This window comes from Dermacentor variabilis, chromosome 8 (assembly GCF_050947875.1).
Source record: "Dermacentor variabilis isolate Ectoservices chromosome 8, ASM5094787v1, whole genome shotgun sequence".
In the NCBI taxonomy this organism is placed as follows: domain Eukaryota; kingdom Metazoa; phylum Arthropoda; class Arachnida; order Ixodida; family Ixodidae; genus Dermacentor; species Dermacentor variabilis.
The window spans coordinates 66,893,478-66,914,544 of record NC_134575.1 but is presented as its reverse complement, the minus strand read 5'-3'; the positions used below and the strand labels follow the sequence as shown (position 1 = coordinate 66,914,544).

The following is a 21,067-nucleotide window of genomic DNA, read 5'->3' as shown; positions in this document are numbered from 1 at the left end:
TTCCGCAATCTATACCAATTGGATTATATCTCCAAAATGCAGGAAGAGGCCAAGGAAGTATCGCTGTAGAAAAAGAAATGGGCCTCCTAGGCTGCATTCAAAAATATTTAGATAAGGTTATGCTTGGCCTTTCATTCATTTATTCAGCGCACGAGAGAGAAGAATATCAGGATGCTGCCCTTAGTGTAAGTTTGACGTAGTAGTTCTGCGGAAACCCGCAAGGTGGAGAGAAGTAATGAATAAAGGGAAAATTCTCTCCACCTTGCGGGTTTCCGCAGAACTACTACGTCAAACACTTGCCTTTGCTTCGTGTTGTCGACAAATTCGACTTCGCCCTGAAATCTGCTAGCTGCTTGGTTAGCTCAGATGGTAGAGTGGCTGCCCCGGAAAGGCGGTGGTCCCGGGTTCGAGTCCCGGACCTGGACAAATTTTTCTTCTGCTATGAGGCTTTTCTTTCGAGGAACCCGTATGGGTTTCATTTGTAGCAATTGCTACGATCGGGTGGATGTCTGATTTTCCCTTTATTCATTAGTGTAAGTTTCAACATACGCAGCTGTAATAAACAATCTTTGTGCAGTTACATTAGCGTTTGATGGTTAGTGGATTGCACTCCCAACAGAGTGCACACAGGTTTCGATCCAGGCACCGCTTTTTGTAGTTGCAGTGTGAGCATTCTGCATGTAGCAGTGCAGCACGATGTAAAACCATGAGAAGGGTTCTTATTTTGTAGCGTTCCCTTTTATTTTAATTTGTGAATAGCATTCCGCGCATTGTCAAACTGGTTTTCTTTACGGCTAAATAACCAAAAGTTTGGCCAAGCCCGCAGGTAGTGCATGTTAAAAATGTGGTCCTAACGTTTTTCACGGCGTTCTTCAATAATGTAAAAATCGCTTAAATTTTACTCGATGCTGGGATGTACCTAACCCACCCTACTTGGGTTTCTCAGGCACTGCAGCTCGACGCTTTAGTACTCTGCGTCATGAATGGCTGCGGGGAGAGGGATAAATTTGGAACAGATGGTGCCATAACATTACCAGCAAACAGCGACACAAATCTGGCAGTCCCTGATTGTTAGCACACACTGGCCCATCATGCATATCGGAAGCCACGCCCGGACTTTACGGGCGCGCTACTAGATGGCGCAGCGTGTCCATAGAAAAAAGTGAGAGTAGTTCTGCAGATTTGCACGGCACATACGCTCCGGCGCACCACCAGTGCAATCTCGCAGGCCAAGCGATCTCAGAGGCCACGCAAGGGACCACTTTTGGCAGTTCCTCGCTCCGATGCATGGAATTGCATCGCGCACTCAGGGAGCAGGTGCACATTGACGTCAGTAGTGACGTCCATTGCGCTTGCTCCTTCCTAGGCGCATATGAAGTGACGTAAGGCTCTGGGAACCACGATCGCTGTGGTGACGACTTCTGGTACTCGATCTCTATCTTCTGCGCGTCGATGTGAGGTCCCATGCTTTACAAAACAAAGCAGCCTTCTGTGCAGCCTCACTCTGCTCTGGTTCTCGCGTCGAGTTCACCACTCTTTACGGTGCCGTTTCTCGCCAAAGGTTGCCGCCCCAGTCAGTGTGCAATTTTCAACTAAAAAGAACGCTATTCGTATACTTGGATAGTAATCATCGATTAGTTTTGTCCGAATTATTAACGTGATGGATTTCAGTGGCTCATGGGACCAAAAATCAGATGTCAGACATTATGGCACCAAAATTCACAGGGAGTCGAACCCACGACCATTGTTAGGAATCGAACGCACGGCCTTTGGTGTTAAGGCAAAGTTAATTAAGGCACTCTAACCCACGACCTTTGGTGGGAATCGAGCCGTCGACCTCTCGTGGTACCAAAATTCAATGGCACCGAAATTGATGATGTTGCCATATATGGTCGAACCCACGACCTTCGGTGTTAATTAAGGCACTGGAACCCACGACCTCTGGTGGGGGAAAACAAGTAATTGGAAGTAACAGCACATTCGAACGGAAATATTAAACAAATTAATGAATGTATCGCGAGCGCGCTGGCTTTAGCCTTCAACCCCTTTGGCGTATGCGAAAGTGACTGTCAACTTTTTTTTTTGTCTTACGATGCGTGGCGCCGAGTGACCACCGCAGCGATAACATCTGCATGCAAAGGGTGGAAAGAAAACCGACAGTCACTTAAGTGTCCTTACATGATTCGAAAGCATTCAAATCCACCTTAATCCATCTTACTCTAATTTGTACCCAACTTTAATCCACCTTAATTCACCTTCATTCACTTTACTTCACCTTAATTCATTTTACACCCCATTAAGTAACTTGCTCTCACTAGTTCTATGTTTAATTCACGTCACTTAACTGTAATTCTCCTATTTTACATGAATTACCTATAATTCTTGCTAATTAACGTTGTTATACAATTTACTACGTTCTGTATTACTACCGAGGTCAAACAAGAGTCTGATGACGTCAACTCCTCCCTATGGGCGGTGCCGTCACGTGCCCAACGACGCACGCATTAGGCACGCCTTTAGTCAACCAAAACCGTGGAGTCGCCGTGGCTTCGGGGAAGCGTGTTCGTCTCCCACTACGGACACCGGACGCCCGTAATTTTCATGGTTAACCACGGAGGCCCTGGCTAGATTCGCACCCGGATGTAAATTTACCCCATTGTTTTTCAAAGACGTTAATTCACTTTGTTTTGAGGAACCTCCCTGAGAAATGTAACGTCAATCCGAGCATTTCTTGACGTGATTTTACTCCTCGCGCCATCGGCCATTTTTGGTACCATTGCTTGATCCCGCCGGATTTTCCGCCCCGTGGGACATGTAATGCTTTCGCATTAATATGAATCGAACCGTTGGAATATGCAGCTCTAGGGTTCATTTGCTCTTCACGGATAATAACATACGCCGCTACCACGTAGAGAAAGGGCCAGGTAAGCAAAAGCAAGTGCGGTGTGATGCTTACCTACGTTACGAAGCATGAGTGGCATAAACCGGTAGATGGTCAGAATCGCTCCCCAGAGCACTTCGCCGTCGTTAGAAGATAGCAGGACTTTCATCGCTCTCCAGGGATCAACTGCGATCGAGTTAGAAAATAATTAGGACAGAGTTTCGGATTCAATGTGCTGTATTTGTGAACGAGCATGGTACCCCATAATGCTGACGAAAGGTACATTTTCCCAGTGACTCACCGAAAGTGTACGTGCGCTACGTGATTGATTCGAATTCAGCAAGGCCTCCTTTTGCGAAACAAAGACTGTCCTATCAACATCTATAATCGGATTTTGAAGGATTCCGGTAGGCAGTTCGTAAAGTACACTCGCCGCCTTCTTTGAGGGCCAAGAACAAGTATGCTTTGTGTAGTACTTGCAGCGGCAGCTCGGTGACATTGTCGTTTACACGAGGTTGCGGATTCGATTCCCGGCCCCGGCGTCCGCACTGCGGCGAGGGTGAAATGCGAAAACTCTCGTGTGCTTAAATTTGGGTGAACGTTAACGACTCCTATGTGGTTAAAATTAATCCAGAGCATTCCGCTATTGCATCCCTTGTAGCAACAGCGTAGCATTGCGGCGTTAAAGCCCGTAAATCAATCGTCCCTTGTTTAAAACGAATGTGAATCTTACTTCTGGAAGGTACAGAAAGCCGGCGGCAAAGCTAAATGTCAAAAAGACTGACAAAGGTTTACCGTGAGGATATAAAGAGTGTACAACTTAAAACACTGTCATGCGTGCCAAAAAGGGTAAATGGAAAAGAAATCATTACGTTAACTCGTTACAGTAAACAAGATAAATATTTTATATGCATGGTTAACTGGTTTGTGCAAAAAACACTATAATGGAAGTCCAGTGAAATTCAGATGTGGAACTAGAATTCTTGAAAACATAAAAATCAGATTTAGACTAAGATTAACATATGCCCTGTTTGGCATCTGATTAATTACAATTGCTCTGCTAAGAGACGTCAGGCGCATGGACCAAATCTGTTTATGGGTAAAAGCTTTAACATGCTCGCCTAGTCGATTTAACACTGTTTACACCTGCGATAACACTAAAGTTTTTCATTTGTAGTTCTTGCCAACGTTGCACGATTACGTAAATTACGTTATGCCTGCCGTTTTGCGGCCTGTCTCCCACAACACCCTGGTACAATTTGCTTTTGTGACTATCAGTTAAAAGCTTGCACTCGTAAACCTCTATCTTCCTCCTTCCGCGTAGTGTAGGCAACCGGAATTGTCTAGGGACCGTCTGCCTCTCTTTTCCTTCCCTGTATGTCATTCCTCTTGTATTAAAATATTGGGCAGTTTTTCCTGAACAGCGAAGCATTGAAAGCGGTAGCGAGGTATAGCGTTGGGCTGAAGCTCACCGGGAGGCACTATGACAATAAAGAGGGGGGGGGGGGGGGGGGAGTGAGGCAGCGACATAAAGGCGCGACACAGCCCGTGAGGCAACTGTTGCTGGGCGGGATGAGCAAGAGTCAAAACTTTATTGAGCTCTACTAATTGTGTTCTTCTGCCGCATGGGCGGATTCTTCAGGGGAGTCTTCCTCCTTGTGTCTTCCACGGAGGTCTTCAGCCGCTGCTTCATCCGTGCTCTATCGTAAGGTCAGCTGCCCCTCAGTCCAGTGCTCCGCTGGCTTCTGCTGTTCGTCGTGCACTCCGCACTAGACCTAGCTGGTCTTTGCAGCGGTCGCTGGACGACAATGCCTTGCCAGCTAACAGCCGTCTCGCAAGATTTGCGTGGTTACTATATATATACATTGTAGCATACAGTTTAGCAACTACGCAAGTGCGACCTCTAGAGATTCCTTGAGCCACACATGCGCGAGCTCGGCTCTCGAGCAAGGCGTTGACAATACGGCCAAAGTACAGGCACGTACACAGGAGAGGCGGCCCGATGGGGTCCCGCCTCCCCCCCTTGGAAGTTAAGCAGCGTAACCCCCCCCCCCCATTGTCCACGCCACCACTACTCTCACACACACCGAAAGCGGCGCCAAATCAATCTTGAGACTTGACAGCTATTCGGCCGTCAACACTGGGCTGCTGTAAAAGTACTATTATGGCCGAGGCATGGAAGCCATCGCCGATCGGGTTAAGGGAAAGGACACTGAACAGAGCTCTTGAAACATATTGATATTTTATCCACAAGAAAATGACGGAATGTTTTAGCCTCCCATTATTTTGAGGTTTGTTCCGAGAGCTCAAGGTGCTGCCGCTGGAAAGTTCAACGATCTACGTTTCACAGCGGTCCCAAAACATTTCAAATTTTCAAAGGTACCGTGCAAGCCCCGCCAAACCCATAAGCAATATCAATGTCACTCGTTACCTCGTCAGGTTCTTCCCAATTGTACAGCACTTTTCATGCAAAATTGTCAACGGGAAACAAGAGTCGCAAGGAGTTGACAAATTAAGCGACATACTGAGAGAGAGCCGAGGCAGCAACCAAACAAGAAGGAAAAGCAAACATTTTTGTTTTGTTTGTGAAAATATTTATGGATCAAAATCTCTTTATTTAAAAAGCAAGGAAGTAGAGAAAACGCCGCCGGAAATGGAGAATTATTCCGTGTGTTTCAAATGACGCTTCTACAGTTATCAGTCCAGGCGCCCGACGTAGGGGCACTTCTCTACTGCTGTTATGTGGGTGCTTTTCTAACCTTCCGTGGTGGGCGCAGTGCGTCTAGAACCGCAGCGTCCTGCGCTATACGTGGCTGTACGGATGAGGCGGCCACGCACCGTTACGCAAATTCCCAAATAACACTACTAGTCGGTTTTGGCATTTCACTTGGTGCAACAGTAAACGAGGGATTCAAACGAACTGTGATTGTTCCGCAAATATGTATTTCTCGATAAGAGCTAATAAAGAAACGCTACCAGAAATCTATATTTTACACTTTCGCTTGTTTACTTGTTCTTGGCAGTGTCCTTTCTGCGTTTCTTTCCAGCGCGAGTCCATTATATGTGGTTTCTTGTTTACCAAGTAAAGGAGAGGTGTATCTTACCGTTCGCCATAAAGACGTGTAAATCCGCAAAGGACGAGTGAAATAAGGTGTATCTATCAGGCTCGCTGACAGAGGGACGCCACAAGGGTCGGTCTTGTCACCTATGCTTTTCAACCTGGCCATGTCAAAAGTGGCAAAGGGCTGAAAAATGATAGAGGGCATTAACATTACCATTTATGCAGACGCTGTGACTATATGGATTGCTGAAGGAAGTATGCGACAGACGGAAATCAGACTTCACAAGAGCATCTATGAGGCAGAGTCCATTTTAGAAGACATGGGACTCAAATGTTCCGCTGATAAGTCTGAACTCCTTGTACTCAATAACAGGAGAAGGGGTAGAAAACCGAGGGGATATGTTCCAGAGGAAGAAACCACGTTACTACTAACCACGAAAGCAGGCAGATCTATTAAGCAAGTAGAATCCATTATAGTCTCAGGGTTATTCCTGGAGGCAAACAGGGAAAACGGAAGAACAATACAACACATCACAAGCGAGACAGAGGAGGTAATAAGACTGCTAAGGATAATCACTAACAGACACAGATGGTAGGGAGAGGAGAGCGCCATGAGACTGGTCCACGCTTCCGCCTTGTGTCACTTCTCATATGCAGCTGGAATGCTCAGTTGGACACAGACAGAGCTAAACAAGTTGAACAGATTAATTAAAAGGCTTGTCAAAACAGTGGTGTTACCGATTAACACGCGGGATGATAAATTAATGGAACTGGGACTCCACAACACAATGGCCGAGAATATTGAAGCTCAGCAAACTGCCCACAGAGAGATGCTCTCTGGAATAAGGTCAGGTAGAGAAATAAATACTCGAAGAGGTAACGTGGTGCCCCACCAAATCCTATATTTCAGGTGAAGACACAGTAGAACTAAAAGATAGCATAAGAGAGATAATCAAGACGACTCCTTTCCCCAGAAATATGCGCCCGGCGAACAACCTGGAAAGACGAAAGGCAAGGGCCAAAGCTCTCCTGCAAGAGAGAACATAACAGAGAACATGCGGCTTTTGTAGACGCTGCATGGGTCAGAGGAAAGAAAACCTTTACGGCAGTAGTAGTAGATGCAGATGGTCTCAGTCGGGATGCTATTACAATCATGACTAAAGACTCAACAGTCGCGCAACAAGTAGCGATAGCATTGGTTTTAAGGAATAATAAGTGGACGCAAATTTACAGTGACTCTAAGGTGGCTATTAGACACTTTACCAAAGGCTTTGTGACCAAAAGGGCTGCCCAGCTGATCCGTGAGATGGACAACCAAGGGATCGAAATCCGCCGGTTTCCTGCACACATGTGGTCTGTCGATCCATCTCGGAAGAATTTAAACGAGATGGTTAACGCAGCTGCACGAGGGCTTACTATCCGTGCACTGCGCAACCAGGACCATAATAATATACAGGAGGAGAACGGGGACCAATTACTTACTTATAATGAAATCACGAAACATTACTACATGAACAAAGTGGAAATCCCAATGCCACAAGCTAAGCTCAACAGAGCCTAAGTGGTGACTATGAAATTGTTACAGACAAGAACTTATCCGAGTGCAAACTTTATTAACAAGCTATATTCAGAAAGAGAGGTACCAATTAATTGCCAGCTGTGTAATGGCGTCATTACTCTGGATCATATGCTTTGACAGTGTCCCGTGTCTTTCCCAGACTGTGACAAGGAAAGAGACTGGTGGCGACGAGCCCTTCACAGTGGAGTTCTTTTATATCGAGTACAGACCGTCGAGAAGGCCCACGATACGGCGGTAAGGATCGGTACCCTTCTCCCTCATTTGCATAGAATAGTTACCTTGGGTTGCCCCCATCCCCCCGAAAAAGAAGTCTGCGTACGTGCCTGCCAAAAGCACATGCCGGTCTTCTACCATATATATATATATATGTATATACATATACATATATATATATATATATATATGTATATACATATATATATATATATATAACCGGTAACTTTACGTTGACGTGATCAGTGCCACTAGCGGCGTTGGTGGCGTTGCACTTCGTTATTGCGCGAGAGAAGACAAAAGGAACACCGTCAGCGTTTGCAGCGGGCAGTGCAGTCTGTTTAGCTCGGACCACTGCATACTGCATGGTATATAAGTGCACATAGCTGCTCGTCACGGGTGCTAGCGTTTGTGAGCACAGCGCTCATGGTAGTCGCGAAAGGAAGAACGCTCAGTGCGGAGCATGACAGCGCGTGCGCTGCGCTTTCGTCGTCCTTTCGCCGACTCTGCAATAGTTGCCCCCTCCCCTACAAATCCTCCACCGAATTTCGGTTTTTACCATATCTTCATCCAAACTTAAACGCCTTTAAATACGTGACCACGTTTCTTATACAAGAGAATAAACCAACACGCTTCCTGTTCTGTCCTGGAATGCGGGGTTCATTTTGGATGTCCAAGAAAGGCTCACCGCCATTCCCAATGGACTCGTTACTGGTGAAGTTAGTTCTAAACCTTCTGGGACGAAAATCATGGGTTTGCAGTACTGGAACAGACCTGTCGGAGGTTCTGACCGGCGAACAATCAGAAATGCCAGAAAGCGTTGGATCATCAAACGTTCTGAAGTAGAAATACCTGCCCCTAACTTCGATGGACGTTCAGCTTTCCTCTTCCGCATGTAAATCAACACTCAGAGAAAAAAGGCGCAGCACAACACCCGAAAAATTTGAGATGGTGATCGTTTTTCACTGCTTTGACAACTTTTCTCATGCTGTCTATAGTCACATTAAATTTCAGATAAAGTTTATAAGCTACGCAACGTACCCCTTTCCGTTCTACCGAGAAAATAAAGGGACTTTCACGAAACACAGGGATTCAGTCGGTTATATTCCTTAGAAAATGTAATTAATTATCATATGCGCAGCGGCAACTCTTATTGAGCCCATACCTGGCCTAAAGGGCAGTATTTGGCGCCTATAGATGCCTTAAATGTCAGCGTTCGTGCATAGTATAGGCGCCTAAAGCAGGAGTTTAGTGTCCCGATGTCCGGTTTCTATTATTGACAAAATGGGTGCAGAGGAAAGGGATAACGCAGTCCAGCATGGCGGAGAACTCGGTGTTAGGATGAAATTGGGAAATTTTGCAGCCGCAGGATTGAATCTGCTGGCGCAAGGCAGGGGTAATTGAGGATCGCTGGGAGAGGTTCCTGCAGTGTACACAGTATAGGTTGAAGATGGCGATGCATTCTGAACAAAATCAAAAATAACACCTCATTTGTAATAGCACGTGAGTGCAGGGCTCCAACAGATTATACAGAAAAAATGGCCATTGTTGCAAGCATGTGACGCCCCCTCAGGCGTTCGCCGCCAGGCTCGTTCGTTCGCCGCCAGGCTCGATGGCCTGCCAAGCTCGGCAAGCAACATTGGTCACCGCACCGCAATAAACACCGACGAGCACGGCTGCTCGGGGGGTCAGTCACCGTTCAGCACCGCCACGCTGCGGAGCGTCCGTCTATCGGAGGGTGCCTCGAGCCCTCCCTTGTTCACGAACCCGGGTGGATCGTGACACTGGCGACGAGGATGGGATACTGGCGACAGCCATACAGATACGACCCGCGTTGACAACAGGGAAACGAACTTTCCCAGTTCATCCACCTCAGGTGTCCTCAGCGCGAAGACTGCAGGGCCTGTGCTTCGCTCTCAGGTATTAATTCCTCAGCGACATAAGCGGTACTAAGTTAACATTATTACCGCGTGTTTTAGCCATCGTACTACTCGCGCGCCTTCCTTCGGCATCGTTGCGTAGAGGAAGGAATCCATTACTCGATCACGCATGGGTCGCGCGTGCAGATGGCGCCGTTGTCGCGCCATGCGTGACCGAATTCGAGATAAATTTAACCTCTTGATTGGCAATCAGAGAGGCTTAGCTCGGTGCAGCGTACTTGTTTCGATCCTGGTGGCAGTGGTTGCGTTTGAGAGAGCTCACTCTGTCCCCTGGTAAGTATTATCCATCAAAGTTAAACCGCGACTCACCAGGGGTTATAAGGCTTACAAGTGTGTAGCTTGTTGCATAAACTTGACTGTTGGCTATGGCTATGGCGCCCTTGCGTTCAACACGCAGGGTCCAGAAATTACTTGGAGGAGAGACTCGAGCAGCAAGAGGCAGAGATGCCAATCCTCGCCTACCCACTTTGACCACGGCGGAATGTGTCTGTCTTCGCAAGCAGCGCAAGCGCAAGGTATTCAGGCAAGCGCAGGAATACAAACCATCTATAAATACGGCGAGCTCGATCAGCGCAGGGCCTCTGAGATCGGGAGGCGCGTTCTCTAATGACAGCGGGCGCCGCGCCCGTTCTCAAAGGCCATGATCGGCGTAGGCAAGTCTCGGGAGCCATAAGCAAGGTGGAGGGGGGGGGGGTGTAGTGTTACGACTGCAGTTGAGGTGGAGGACGACACCACGCCATCAGCATTCACCAGCCCGGGTGTGGTATACCACCGCCACAATAGATTACGCCTGCGCCCGAGTATCTCGGGCGCTTGAAGCTGGCTACAGCGCAGTTAGAGTACGTCTTCCTCGACAACGAGTTCGATCACAAGTGCAATGTGTGTATGGAATGAGCAAGAGTGCAAGGTTAGACCACAACACCGCCACTGGTTGCATCATAAGTTCAGCATGTAACCTCTGTAATGCGCGAATAAACGGCATTTGTGTATTTGATTACGCCATTAAGGGTCCTTACAACCTCAGCAGAACCAAACAATATATTTTGCGTACACCACTGCGGCTGCGTCCCCAATACGGCCTGCCCAATTTTTTTTTTTTTTTTTTACAGCTTACTTTGGCAAAACCTTTTGTCTCACCGCGCGTGGATGCTGTTGCGCGACGTACTGATAAGAGGTGGATAACTAAGCAAACTCGTACCTAGATAAACAGATAAAAGAGCGGCTCTTTCCGAGATACCGTAGGTGGCGTGAGCCTGGTCTTTGTGGGTATGCAATGACGTCATTTCAGACGCCATACAATGGAAATCTGTGAAAAGAGCGCTGAAAAAACGGCTTGTTATTTCGAGTCACTATCGTCAGATGTGCAGCGGAAAATTTGAACGGAACGGTGATATGGTGTGCGTGACGTCTCGCGAATAATCCCTGCGTCCGAGGGTACAGAAGAGAGAGAGAGAAACTTTATTGGAAGCTGGTGTTCGTAACCCTGCTGAGCGTAGGAACTCGCCAAGCAAATGATCTTCATAGCTCCGAGAAGCCAATTGAAGCTACCCGCATGGAATTATAACACTTTGCACAAAGCTTCAAAGAAAAAAAAAACTGAAACAGCTAAACGTCGGAATGGGGCAGTAATGCAAAACATACGGCTGGAAAGTTCTGTCTGGACACATATCTTCAAGCGCTCGTCTCTCAGCCTGTTGAAAAAGTGTCCATTAGCGATCTGACATTGAGCTCCCGAAAGTGAGTGACGCAGTTTTTTGTATGTAGAGGTTACAAGAGCACGTAGAGAGAGAGCGAGAGCAAATGATAATTGAAAGGCAGGGAGGTTACCCAGGACTGAGCCCGGTTGGCTGCCTTACACTGGGGAAAGGGAAAGGGCCACGGAAACATTAAAAGGAGAAAGTCCACCGGGGATATCATTCGGTCACTCAGTCCGGATCACAGACGCTGACTCAATCCGGTAGCTTTCAAATATCGCAGCAGCGCTTTTGTGGCCTTTTGTAGCTGCCATATGGGCCATGGCCCCAAGACCTTGTTCACGTAAATGTGCACTCGGCACTCTAGGCTAGATAGCATAAAGAAAGGCGTCATGCCCCCTCTGTTTGGGGAACACACTTCGCCCATAACGCCCCTTTCAGTTCAGCTTATTGGCCCTTGTAGCACACGGTATTCTCATAGCAGAAGCTGACAACCACTTTGAGACGCTATCTTCACCCTTTCGAAGACCATTCCTGTGGTCCCCTCCACGACGGCGGTAATGTACAACCTACCGCTGTCACGTGGCCGTGCTCGGGACGCTATGCGAGAGCGAGGGAGCACGAGCGTATCACACGTCTCCACACATGGCAAAAAAATTTGCCATGCGCGAAAGAAGCTCACGTCGTATCCAGGCATCGCGATCAGACCACACGCGAGATTATTCAGGCTTGGCACATTCGCATAAAAAATTACAGAGAACAAAAAGAAAGGGAAATGCATTACACATCCGCCAGTTGCGTCGCATGAAATTGAATTTCCGTTTTCGAATGGATTACATAACACCCACTTCACGTCACCACGTACGTGCTAGTACATCATTCCTGCTTTATAGTTTACACGGGTAATGGTTGAGTTGAAAGGTTCACACCCGCATCGCGTTTGAGAGGTGTCGTTCAGCCGGAGCATTCGCCGGCAAGTTTTGCAAGGCTATAAGGTCCGGCTGCAGCAAGCAACAGCCATCCTCCCGAGTTGAGAGTCGGCGCTTGTATCCTGCGTGTTTCCACCCGCATTTGTTTACCTTCAGTGCCGCCGTTACACGCCAGAGTTTAACTCACCTCCACGCCACAGATGCTTCACAAGTTTCTCCGCGATGTCAACGCCCGCGTGGTACATGTACATTGGATGAACTTTCTTAACCTTGAGATCCAAGAAGAGGAGGACTAGGCGCTGGCTGTATACGGCCCCGCCTGAAAAAGACAAGAACAGAACAATTTCTTGCTTAGAAAGGGCATGGAACAGCTCTACAAAGTTGGAGGGAGTGAAGACGACAGACGATGCGCTGACTAACAACCAGTATCTGTTGCAAATCAACTGCAACACATCGGACACTACTTATGATCAAGCATCAATGATCGTCCACGGGAGCATGGGAGTATGCGTGCTCGCTCAAAAGCTCAGTTGCCAGTCATTTGGCTGAATATTGTAAAATAAAGAAAAAGTGGTTGCGAATCATTTCTTCAAAACAGCACGCTTTTAGGACGCTATATCGAGCAGCCTGCATGCGCATGAGATAAGCCAAGCTTTTCATACACACCAAAAATAACGTACAGCGCGAAGGACAAGGACAGCGACGGACGACATACACAGCGCTGTGTATGTCGTCTGTTGCTGTCCTTGTCCTTCGCGCTGTACGTTATTTTTGATCATGAATTACCAACTAGCCCAAGCAACCACCCTAGTTCATACACACCAACACGGAGATTCTTGCGTTAGTGTGCTTTTATTATATCCGCACTGTATAGTGAAACGCGCTGTTTATAGAAGTAGCCTGTGAACAGCAGTGGCTTGGCATGATTTGATGTTCTTTTTTTTTTGCGTGTGTTCTCTGCGCAGATCCGCCTTCCTGTGTATTCCAGTTGATATGCAACAAAACATTAGTTCCTAGTTGTGCCTGTCGTTTTCATTCCGCCATGTTTCTAGAATTGTTCGATTCCCTTCTAAACATGCACCAATCAGCACAGTTAAATTATGGGATTTTGCGTGCCAAAACCACTTTCTGATTATGAGGCACGCCGTAGTGGGGGACTCCGGAAATTTCGACCACCTGGGATTCATTAACGTGCACCTAAATATGAATTCAGGTGCCTACAGAAGCGTGTGGAAGTGATTTCGAGAAAACTGAAATTGATTTGAAATAAGCCGTTAGGAGGTGTCGACACAGAAGAAGAAAAGCAACCATAAGGCGCGCTTCAAATAGCAAAGAAAGGCATGAAAACCGAAGGTACAGTGTACGGCAACTCACCGCACGATTCTACATCTTCGTCTCTTGTGTTTATGCAAACAAAAGCAGTTTTCACCATATCAAACAAAAGAAGATGCGTTACGAGTAGGGTAGTGCAACACACGACAATGACTATAGGGAGAAACAGGACAGACGAGCTTTATCAGCTAGGCCGGCTACCTGTTCTATTCTCTGTAAAAGAAGAGGGTCACTTTGTCATTGTACTTTAAGGTGCTGCTCCTGGCATCTGGCCGGAATATTGAAACGAAAACTTTTTTTTTCACTTTGGTAATATACAATTCGTAACACGAACGTCCCACGAACGCTAACTGTTCACGAACACGAAGTTCAGTAACAGGAACAGTTCATGCTCATAACACTTCAGTGCATCTGCGATTTCTGTGTCTATATATCCTGCTGAGCATGTTATTTTGTTTAGTCCCGAATTCGTCAAACTACGCAAGGTAGCAGAGGCCTCCGTCAGGCCTCTGATTCATCCTTTAGCCCCGGCTTATTCCTTTGTTACAAGAGGAAATAAGGTTCACTATACCTCAGGCCAACTTCGATTGCTCTGTCGAAATGCCCGTGAAACGAGGCAGCTCTCTGATTTAACAATAGCTGAACCACTTGAAATACAATTTATTGAATTTAAGAGAGAAATCATAGCGCCGTTGGCTGTTGAAAGCACAACCTTGATTTAGGGCTTCAAATTTTCCGCAAAATCTCGAAGAACTAGTGTAAAAAACTAAAAAATAAAAAAATAAAAGCGCATAGGTCACAAATTTGTAACTGACTATACATATATCTTCTGTAAATCGCATCTGTTAAAGCAACTAAAGCGCTCAAGTTTGTTGTATATAAGCGTACAAATTATGTAAAACTTTTACAATAGAGGCTTTTGGCTTGTCCACTATTACGGCAAACGGGGCTGGTTTGGGCGGATTACCGTATGGGCGGGGGCGTAAACGTGAGCGGCCAGAGCGGTGCAGCCGCCTGGGGGCGTAGAGCTCAACCAGACAAACACAGAGTTAAATTGCAGTAACCTGTTATACGCGTATTCTGCTTCGCTGCTCGTGGAAATTTTCGGCAGAGACGTAATTGTGAACACGATTACGCCGCTGTAGAAAATTTACACCAGCAGCTAAGAAGAATATAGTAACTGACTCGGTGTTTATGTAGTTGAGCTCTGCACCATCAGCTGGTGCCACCAATCTTGCCGCTCACATTTACGCTCCCACTCATTCGGCAAACCGCCCACGCTTGCCGGAATACCGGGCGCAGTAAAATTCTCTAATATTACAGACTTTTAGCCTATCCGCTATTCCGGTAAACGGGAGCGGTTTTTGCCGGATTTGCGGGGGCGTAAACGTCAGCAGCCACAGCGGTGCAGTCGCCTTGTAGCGTAGAGTTCAATCAGACAAATGCAGAGCTAAAACTGCAGTAACCCACTATATCCTGCTTCGCTACTGGTCAAATTTTTGGCAGCGGCGTAATTGTGAACACGATTACGCCACTGTCGAAAATTTACACCAGCAGTTAAGCAGAATATAGTAATTAGCTTTGTGTTTGTGTGGTTTAGCTTTGCACCACCAGCTGGCGCCACCTAGTCTGGCCGTTCACGTTTACGCCCCCGTTAAGCTTACCGGAATACCGGACACGCTAAAGGTCGCTATTTGCACGGTTTTGCTAACGGACCGCTAACACGCTAATGGTACCTTTCATCCATTTTGGATGTTTCTATTAGTGCAGCTGAGAAAACTGCGTTATTGTTCTCATTGCTAAGTTGCAGAGTTGTAAAGTTTACGTTTTAGAGTTTTTCTGCTCAATTTTCGCTAAGCTAAAAGCAACCTTGCTTCCCACATGGGATTTATTTTAGCTTTCTCTTTGAAATGCCACGAATATTATCAAATTAGGTGCAGTGGATGCGGAGAAAGCGATCACTGTGTTCTAATGTGTTCATAGAGAGTCTCCTAAAGCAGAACTTCCTCTTAAATGAAGGTCGGTGAACTTTGTTCTTTGAATGATTCGACTCTGTCCAAAAAGTCTCGAAGAGTGCGTACACGCTTTTCGTACGTACTTGAAAAGTCTACAGTTATGCCAAATCTCATATGTAAAGTATAGCACAATTTGAAGTAGATAGAACCACTGCGCACTGTTTACGAAGTCATACACGCACTGATGGCTTTTTTCTGGCTGCGGAGGCAGTGGCCTCACTTTTCTATGTGCCATAAAATGTAATCTAAAAAGTGAAGCGTAATATTTTGCCAGTTAGCATGACCATTTTTTAAAATTCTGTATTCAGTTATTCTTTCGTTCGAGTTTTTCGAGTGACCATACGCGCGTGACCATCGGATGTTCTACGCATGCGCTACTAGAAATTAAAATGGTAGTGCTAGAAGGGGCAAAAGGTGTACGATGTTTACGCCGATTTAACTGCAGCTGCCTCCATAAAAAAAAGAGAAAAAAAGAGGGTGCGCAGGGTTGTAGGGTGCTGAAATTAGGCGGTACCGTTCTCGCCCGGTCCACTTGGCATAGTGCCACATGTGTAGAATCTTTTATCGCTAGAAAAGTCGTCCGTTCACGACGTGATTTCCAACTTCAGAAGTCGTGGGGCACAGCGATTTGTGAAGTTGGAAATCACGTCTTTCTCTCTCTCTTTAAAAAGAAATTAAATTATGGGGTTTTACGTGCCAAAACCACTTTCTGGTTATGAGGCACGCCGTAGTGGAGGACTCCGGAAATTTCGACCGCCTGGGGATCTTTAACGTGCACCTAAATCTAAGCACACGGGCGTTTTCGCATTTCGCCCCCATCGGAATGCGGCCGCCGTAGCCGGGATTTGATCCCGCGACCTCGTGCTCAGCAGCCCAACACCATAGCCACTGAGCAACCACGGCGGGTTTCTCTTTCTCTTTGTGTGCTTGCGCGCGTGCCTGTGTGTGTGTTGCATGCGTGCCATTCATTGGTGGCGTCTTTCGCGCTGTTTCCTTCAAAGATGAGTAAAGCTTACCAACTAACTTGCATTCAGACTATAGTGCCCTATCGATACCCCAGACAGGTCGCGCAAGCAGAGAGGAGTTGAAAAAAAAAGGGGGGCGGGGGGGGGGGGAGATCGACCTACAGTTTTTTGTACCAACACAACGCAGGAGGTGAACTGAAGATGGAGACTCGTAGTGGATCTTGAAAATAATAAAATCAGCTTATATCTTCTATAGCCAACGTTACGGCAGGTGGAAAAACGTAATGACATTCGTTCCAAACAACATCTTCAACCGAATGAATTCACGGAACTCCATCGCATTCGCTTTGGGATCGAACGCGTAGCCTCTACGCCAGGGACATTAAAAATAAATGCTTATGACTTATGTTTATCTTATATTTGTAATTAAAACAGAGGGTGTCCTTTATTTGGTTTACTAAGTAAGTGTGAATTTATTGACGTACAAGTACATCACAATTTTTTTTAGAGAAAGCTACTCTTACTTCAGCGACTGGACGCCGCGGCGTCAGCCGTGTTCCTTAATACCGCCAGTTCAATCCTTGCGTGCGCATGTGTGCTGAGGATCAAGTGCAGAGAGCCCAGAACGTTGCGAGCAGCGTACCGAAGCAGAAACACATGTTTTAATAAAAGTAGTTTGTGTGGCCTATGTCGCTGAACATGTTGTCTTTCATTCGACTTGAATTAGTTTGACTTGACTTCGTTTCTTTTCTTCAGCTGTGACAAATTGTCTGATACGGCCGAACAGATAATTTTAGAGGTACTTTTTATTATGAGAAATCACGATTTAAAATATATGCACGTGTTAAATGCAATTTTTCATAGCTTTCTTTTTCCCCCTAGGGTCATAGTCATCATTTCCAAATAACATTTGTTTTCGCCGTGTGACAGCACGCATGGAAAAATGATAAGTTTACCTAATGTCCTTCGACGGAAACGACATTGTATCTGCCGTATGTCAAACAAAGAAACCGAGGACAGTGTAGGGGAAATTGCATTAAGATGTTCATTGAATTAGAGCAATGATAAATTAATGGAAATGAAACTGGATGAAAAAACAACTCGCGGCAGGTGGTACACGAATCCACGTAGTTTATAATGTAAGCATGCTGACGGTCCCGTTGTTGATAATGCCGGCGACCTGAGGGAGAGCACTCCGAAAGTTTTTTTTTTTTTAACTGACCAACAAGGGCAGAAAAGAGGGGAACGTCGCTTTTGGGGAGGAAGAGGGTGATCCCTTTGTCACTGCTGTATAGTTGTGGGGAGACAGTGATGGGGAGGGAGAAGCAAGGGACTGCGTGTTGAGCGGGGGCAGTGCGGGCGGGAGAACAAAAGAACGGTACGTTCGCCGAACTGCCTACTTGTGGAACCAGCGCAGACGGCAGCGGAAAGACGGACGTTCAGTCGCCTCCTGAGCTCAACGCCGACCTCGCCGCTTCCGCAGAACAGAACAAAAGAACTTTGTTGGTGCTCTACGTGACGGTCATTGCCACTAGGTGTCGAACGGGGGGGGGAAGGATTCTCGAAAAATGTCTTCTTCTTTTTTCTTTTGCTAATCCGAGGGAGTCAGCTGGCGTGTTGGTGACAGAAAAAGTGTGGCGCCGTCGGTTTGATCACAGGCGATTTCAGCGGAGGGGTTTTTATAACTTTTGATGGTAGACAGCCTAGGCTGCGTGGAGGCGTTTCCAATGACTGAAGGATTATATCATGACGCCATAAAGCCAACAGACAACGAAGCCAAGGAAAGCATCGGCGAGGTTACCTGCGGTTGAAATTGGAATGTAGAAAATACTGAGGAAAAGGGGACATGAAAGTGGACGAAGGTGGACTCCCGGTGGGAACCGAGCCCACAACCTCCGCATTGCGTGTGCGTAGCACCATAATTGTGGTACGGCGACGGCTATCAGTTCGGAAAGACAGGCAAAGAAAGGATGTTCCACATCCGCCAAGACATGAAGCTCAGAGTGGCGCTCGTTAACACTCCGAGGGCTAGATCTAGTAAACATAAACACCCAAGTTAGTGGACAAATTTATAGCCGCCGCCGTAGCACAATTGATAGTGCAACGCACGGGTAATCCGGAGGGTGTGGATTCCGAGCAGAAAACAGCGCTAAAAAACAGGACGAAGAGAGGAACGGACACAGGGTTCGGTTCCCACCGGGAGTCCACTTTTGTCCATTTTCCTTTCCTTTTTATTCATTATTTTCTAAATTCCGATTTCCACCACCGGATAATTTCCCCGATCCCTTCCTTGGCTACATTGTCTGTTGGTTTTATGTGGTCATGATTAATTAATTAATTATGGGGTTTTACGTGCCAAAACCACTTTCTGATTATGAGGCACGCCGTAGTGGAGGACTCCGGAAATTTCGACCACCTGGGGTTCTTTAACGTGCACCTAAATCTAAGCACACGGGTGTTTTCGCATTTCGCCCCCATCGAAGTGCGGCCGCCGTGGCCGGGATTCGATCCTGCGGCCTCGTGCTCAGCAGCCTAACACCATAGCTACTGAGCAACCACGGCGGGTGTGGTCATGATTAACTAAATCGAGCCGCTCGGTTCCCCTTCTCTCGTTGAAGGAATGGGCGTATTTTAGACAGGTGCGCGCTTTACCGTAGGTTTAAGGAATGTGTAGCTTCTGCGTGCGTGCCTATACTGGTTTGCGAAGTGAAGGTGGCTAAAATAATAGAGAAAAGAGACGAAGTGAAAAAAGAATTGTACCACAGAGAGGACGAGACGAGGTCATGACGTGCATTGAAGAGGTGAAGCAACAGTAAAGAAATCATGCCAAACGAAAGGGAATAATAAAACGGGAGTGAGGTTCCGGAACGTATGTTTGCCACGAAGACCGGCGCAACGTAGCGCAACAGGTGATGAATCTGGGCATACGTAAGCAACAATGCCACCCCATCAATACTTGTATGTAAAAACTACGTGTAATTAATTACTTCTTATCAATTACGTTTATGGTAGTTTTGTAATTTACAGATTATATTGTTTGCTCGATAACGCCCACTGTGTTCGTTATTTTTTTCAGTAGCCAATTACATGCAACCAGTTGCATTTTTTGACGACACAAACCCACAGGCGAGACGGATATGAGCACTTGAATTTGGCGGCAGCTAGAGAGTCCAAAGATTTTGAAACATGTTTATGGGCTGCCTCCTTCCCACAATCCCTGTTTTGCAGCTACACATCCGTCCCCTGAACATCACAGGTTTGCAGGTCGGTTAGTACAATTCTATTGGAATTAGGTCCGACCTCGGATATTTTCTCTTATAACAAATTTCTTTATAATAAATTCTCCGCTTATTGCTGTCTATGACTTCTCTGATATAGACAGAAATTTTTAGCCGCTAAACGCGTGCATCTATCTGTTTGATATTACGCGACTCACGGACACCTATTTTTGTGACTGTAACACAAGAACAGGGGAAACACGGGGAAGGCGGGAGATGGAAATTCAAGACGACGAGCAAAACTAGGACAAGGTAAAAGCGAGAATAATATGCAGCTTTATCTTAATATTCACTACAAGCTTGGCCGCCTTTTCAAGGAACGTGGACGGTTGATGGCGTCGGTTACAATATGGCCCGGTAGCTGAATGTCTAATCTCGATAGATAAATGTCTCGATAGATAGATGTCTAATTTGAACGTTGATCCCAGGAAAGCACTTCATACGATTTTTCAGCTTCTCACCAGCGCTACTGGGGGCGCCTTCCGCTATCCCCAATAACAATGAAGCACTCCGCTTCATCGAGAAGACACACCCGACAATCATGACATTGATTAACCACTATCTTGTGAGCAAGGTGATTGTACTTTGCTACGCAGCCCTTCCCTTCAGCGCGCACACTGAGTGACGTTTAATTTAAATGAAATTCTGGTGTTTTACATGCCTAAACCACGATATGACCATGAGGCACGCCGTATTAGGGCCCTTCCGGATTAAGTCTAACCACTTGGGGTGCTACGACGCCCACACTGATGCACTGTACACGGACATTCTTGCATTTCGCCCCTATCACAGTGGCGGAGATTTCATCCCGCAACGCCAAAGCGACTAAGCAATCACGGCGGGTGTGTGTTTTCAGTGCCACTGCACATGTGGTCACACGAAAGCGAGGAAGTATTACCGAATAAAAATCTTGAAAAGCAATTCTCGCACCGATAGATGAGGACGTATGAAAAGAGCCTATCCAGCTCGTTCCATTCACTGCATTTGCGCAGTGTTAATAAATCTAGTGGGGAAAGTAATGTTAGAGCAATTTATCATTTTTAGATAATTACTACATTTGTCGGGCAGCAATTGGTAACTGTATTCAATAACATTTTTGAAAGGAGTGCTTGTAATTGCAATCGGTTATTTACTTTTTATTTGTAACGTGTACTGACGCCAACGTACCTTTCACTCCACG

The 21,067-nt window shown here is 46.5% G+C and overlaps 1 protein-coding gene across 3 annotated transcripts in view; it reads right to left on the bottom strand.

Annotated features, from left to right (window-relative positions):
* LOC142591075 (dermonecrotic toxin SPH-like) overlaps window positions 1-21,067 on the bottom strand; it is a 45,966-nt gene that overhangs the window by 14,376 nt on the left and 10,523 nt on the right. For all 3 annotated transcript variants that reach the window (XM_075703442.1, XM_075703441.1, XM_075703443.1), the window contains 2 exons: window positions 12,485-12,616; window positions 2,957-3,067 (listed from right to left, as the gene is read on the bottom strand). In XM_075703442.1, coding sequence (XP_075559557.1) covers window positions 2,957-3,067; window positions 12,485-12,616 — 243 coding nt within the window. The remainder of the gene's footprint in view (window positions 1-2,956; window positions 3,068-12,484; window positions 12,617-21,067) is intronic.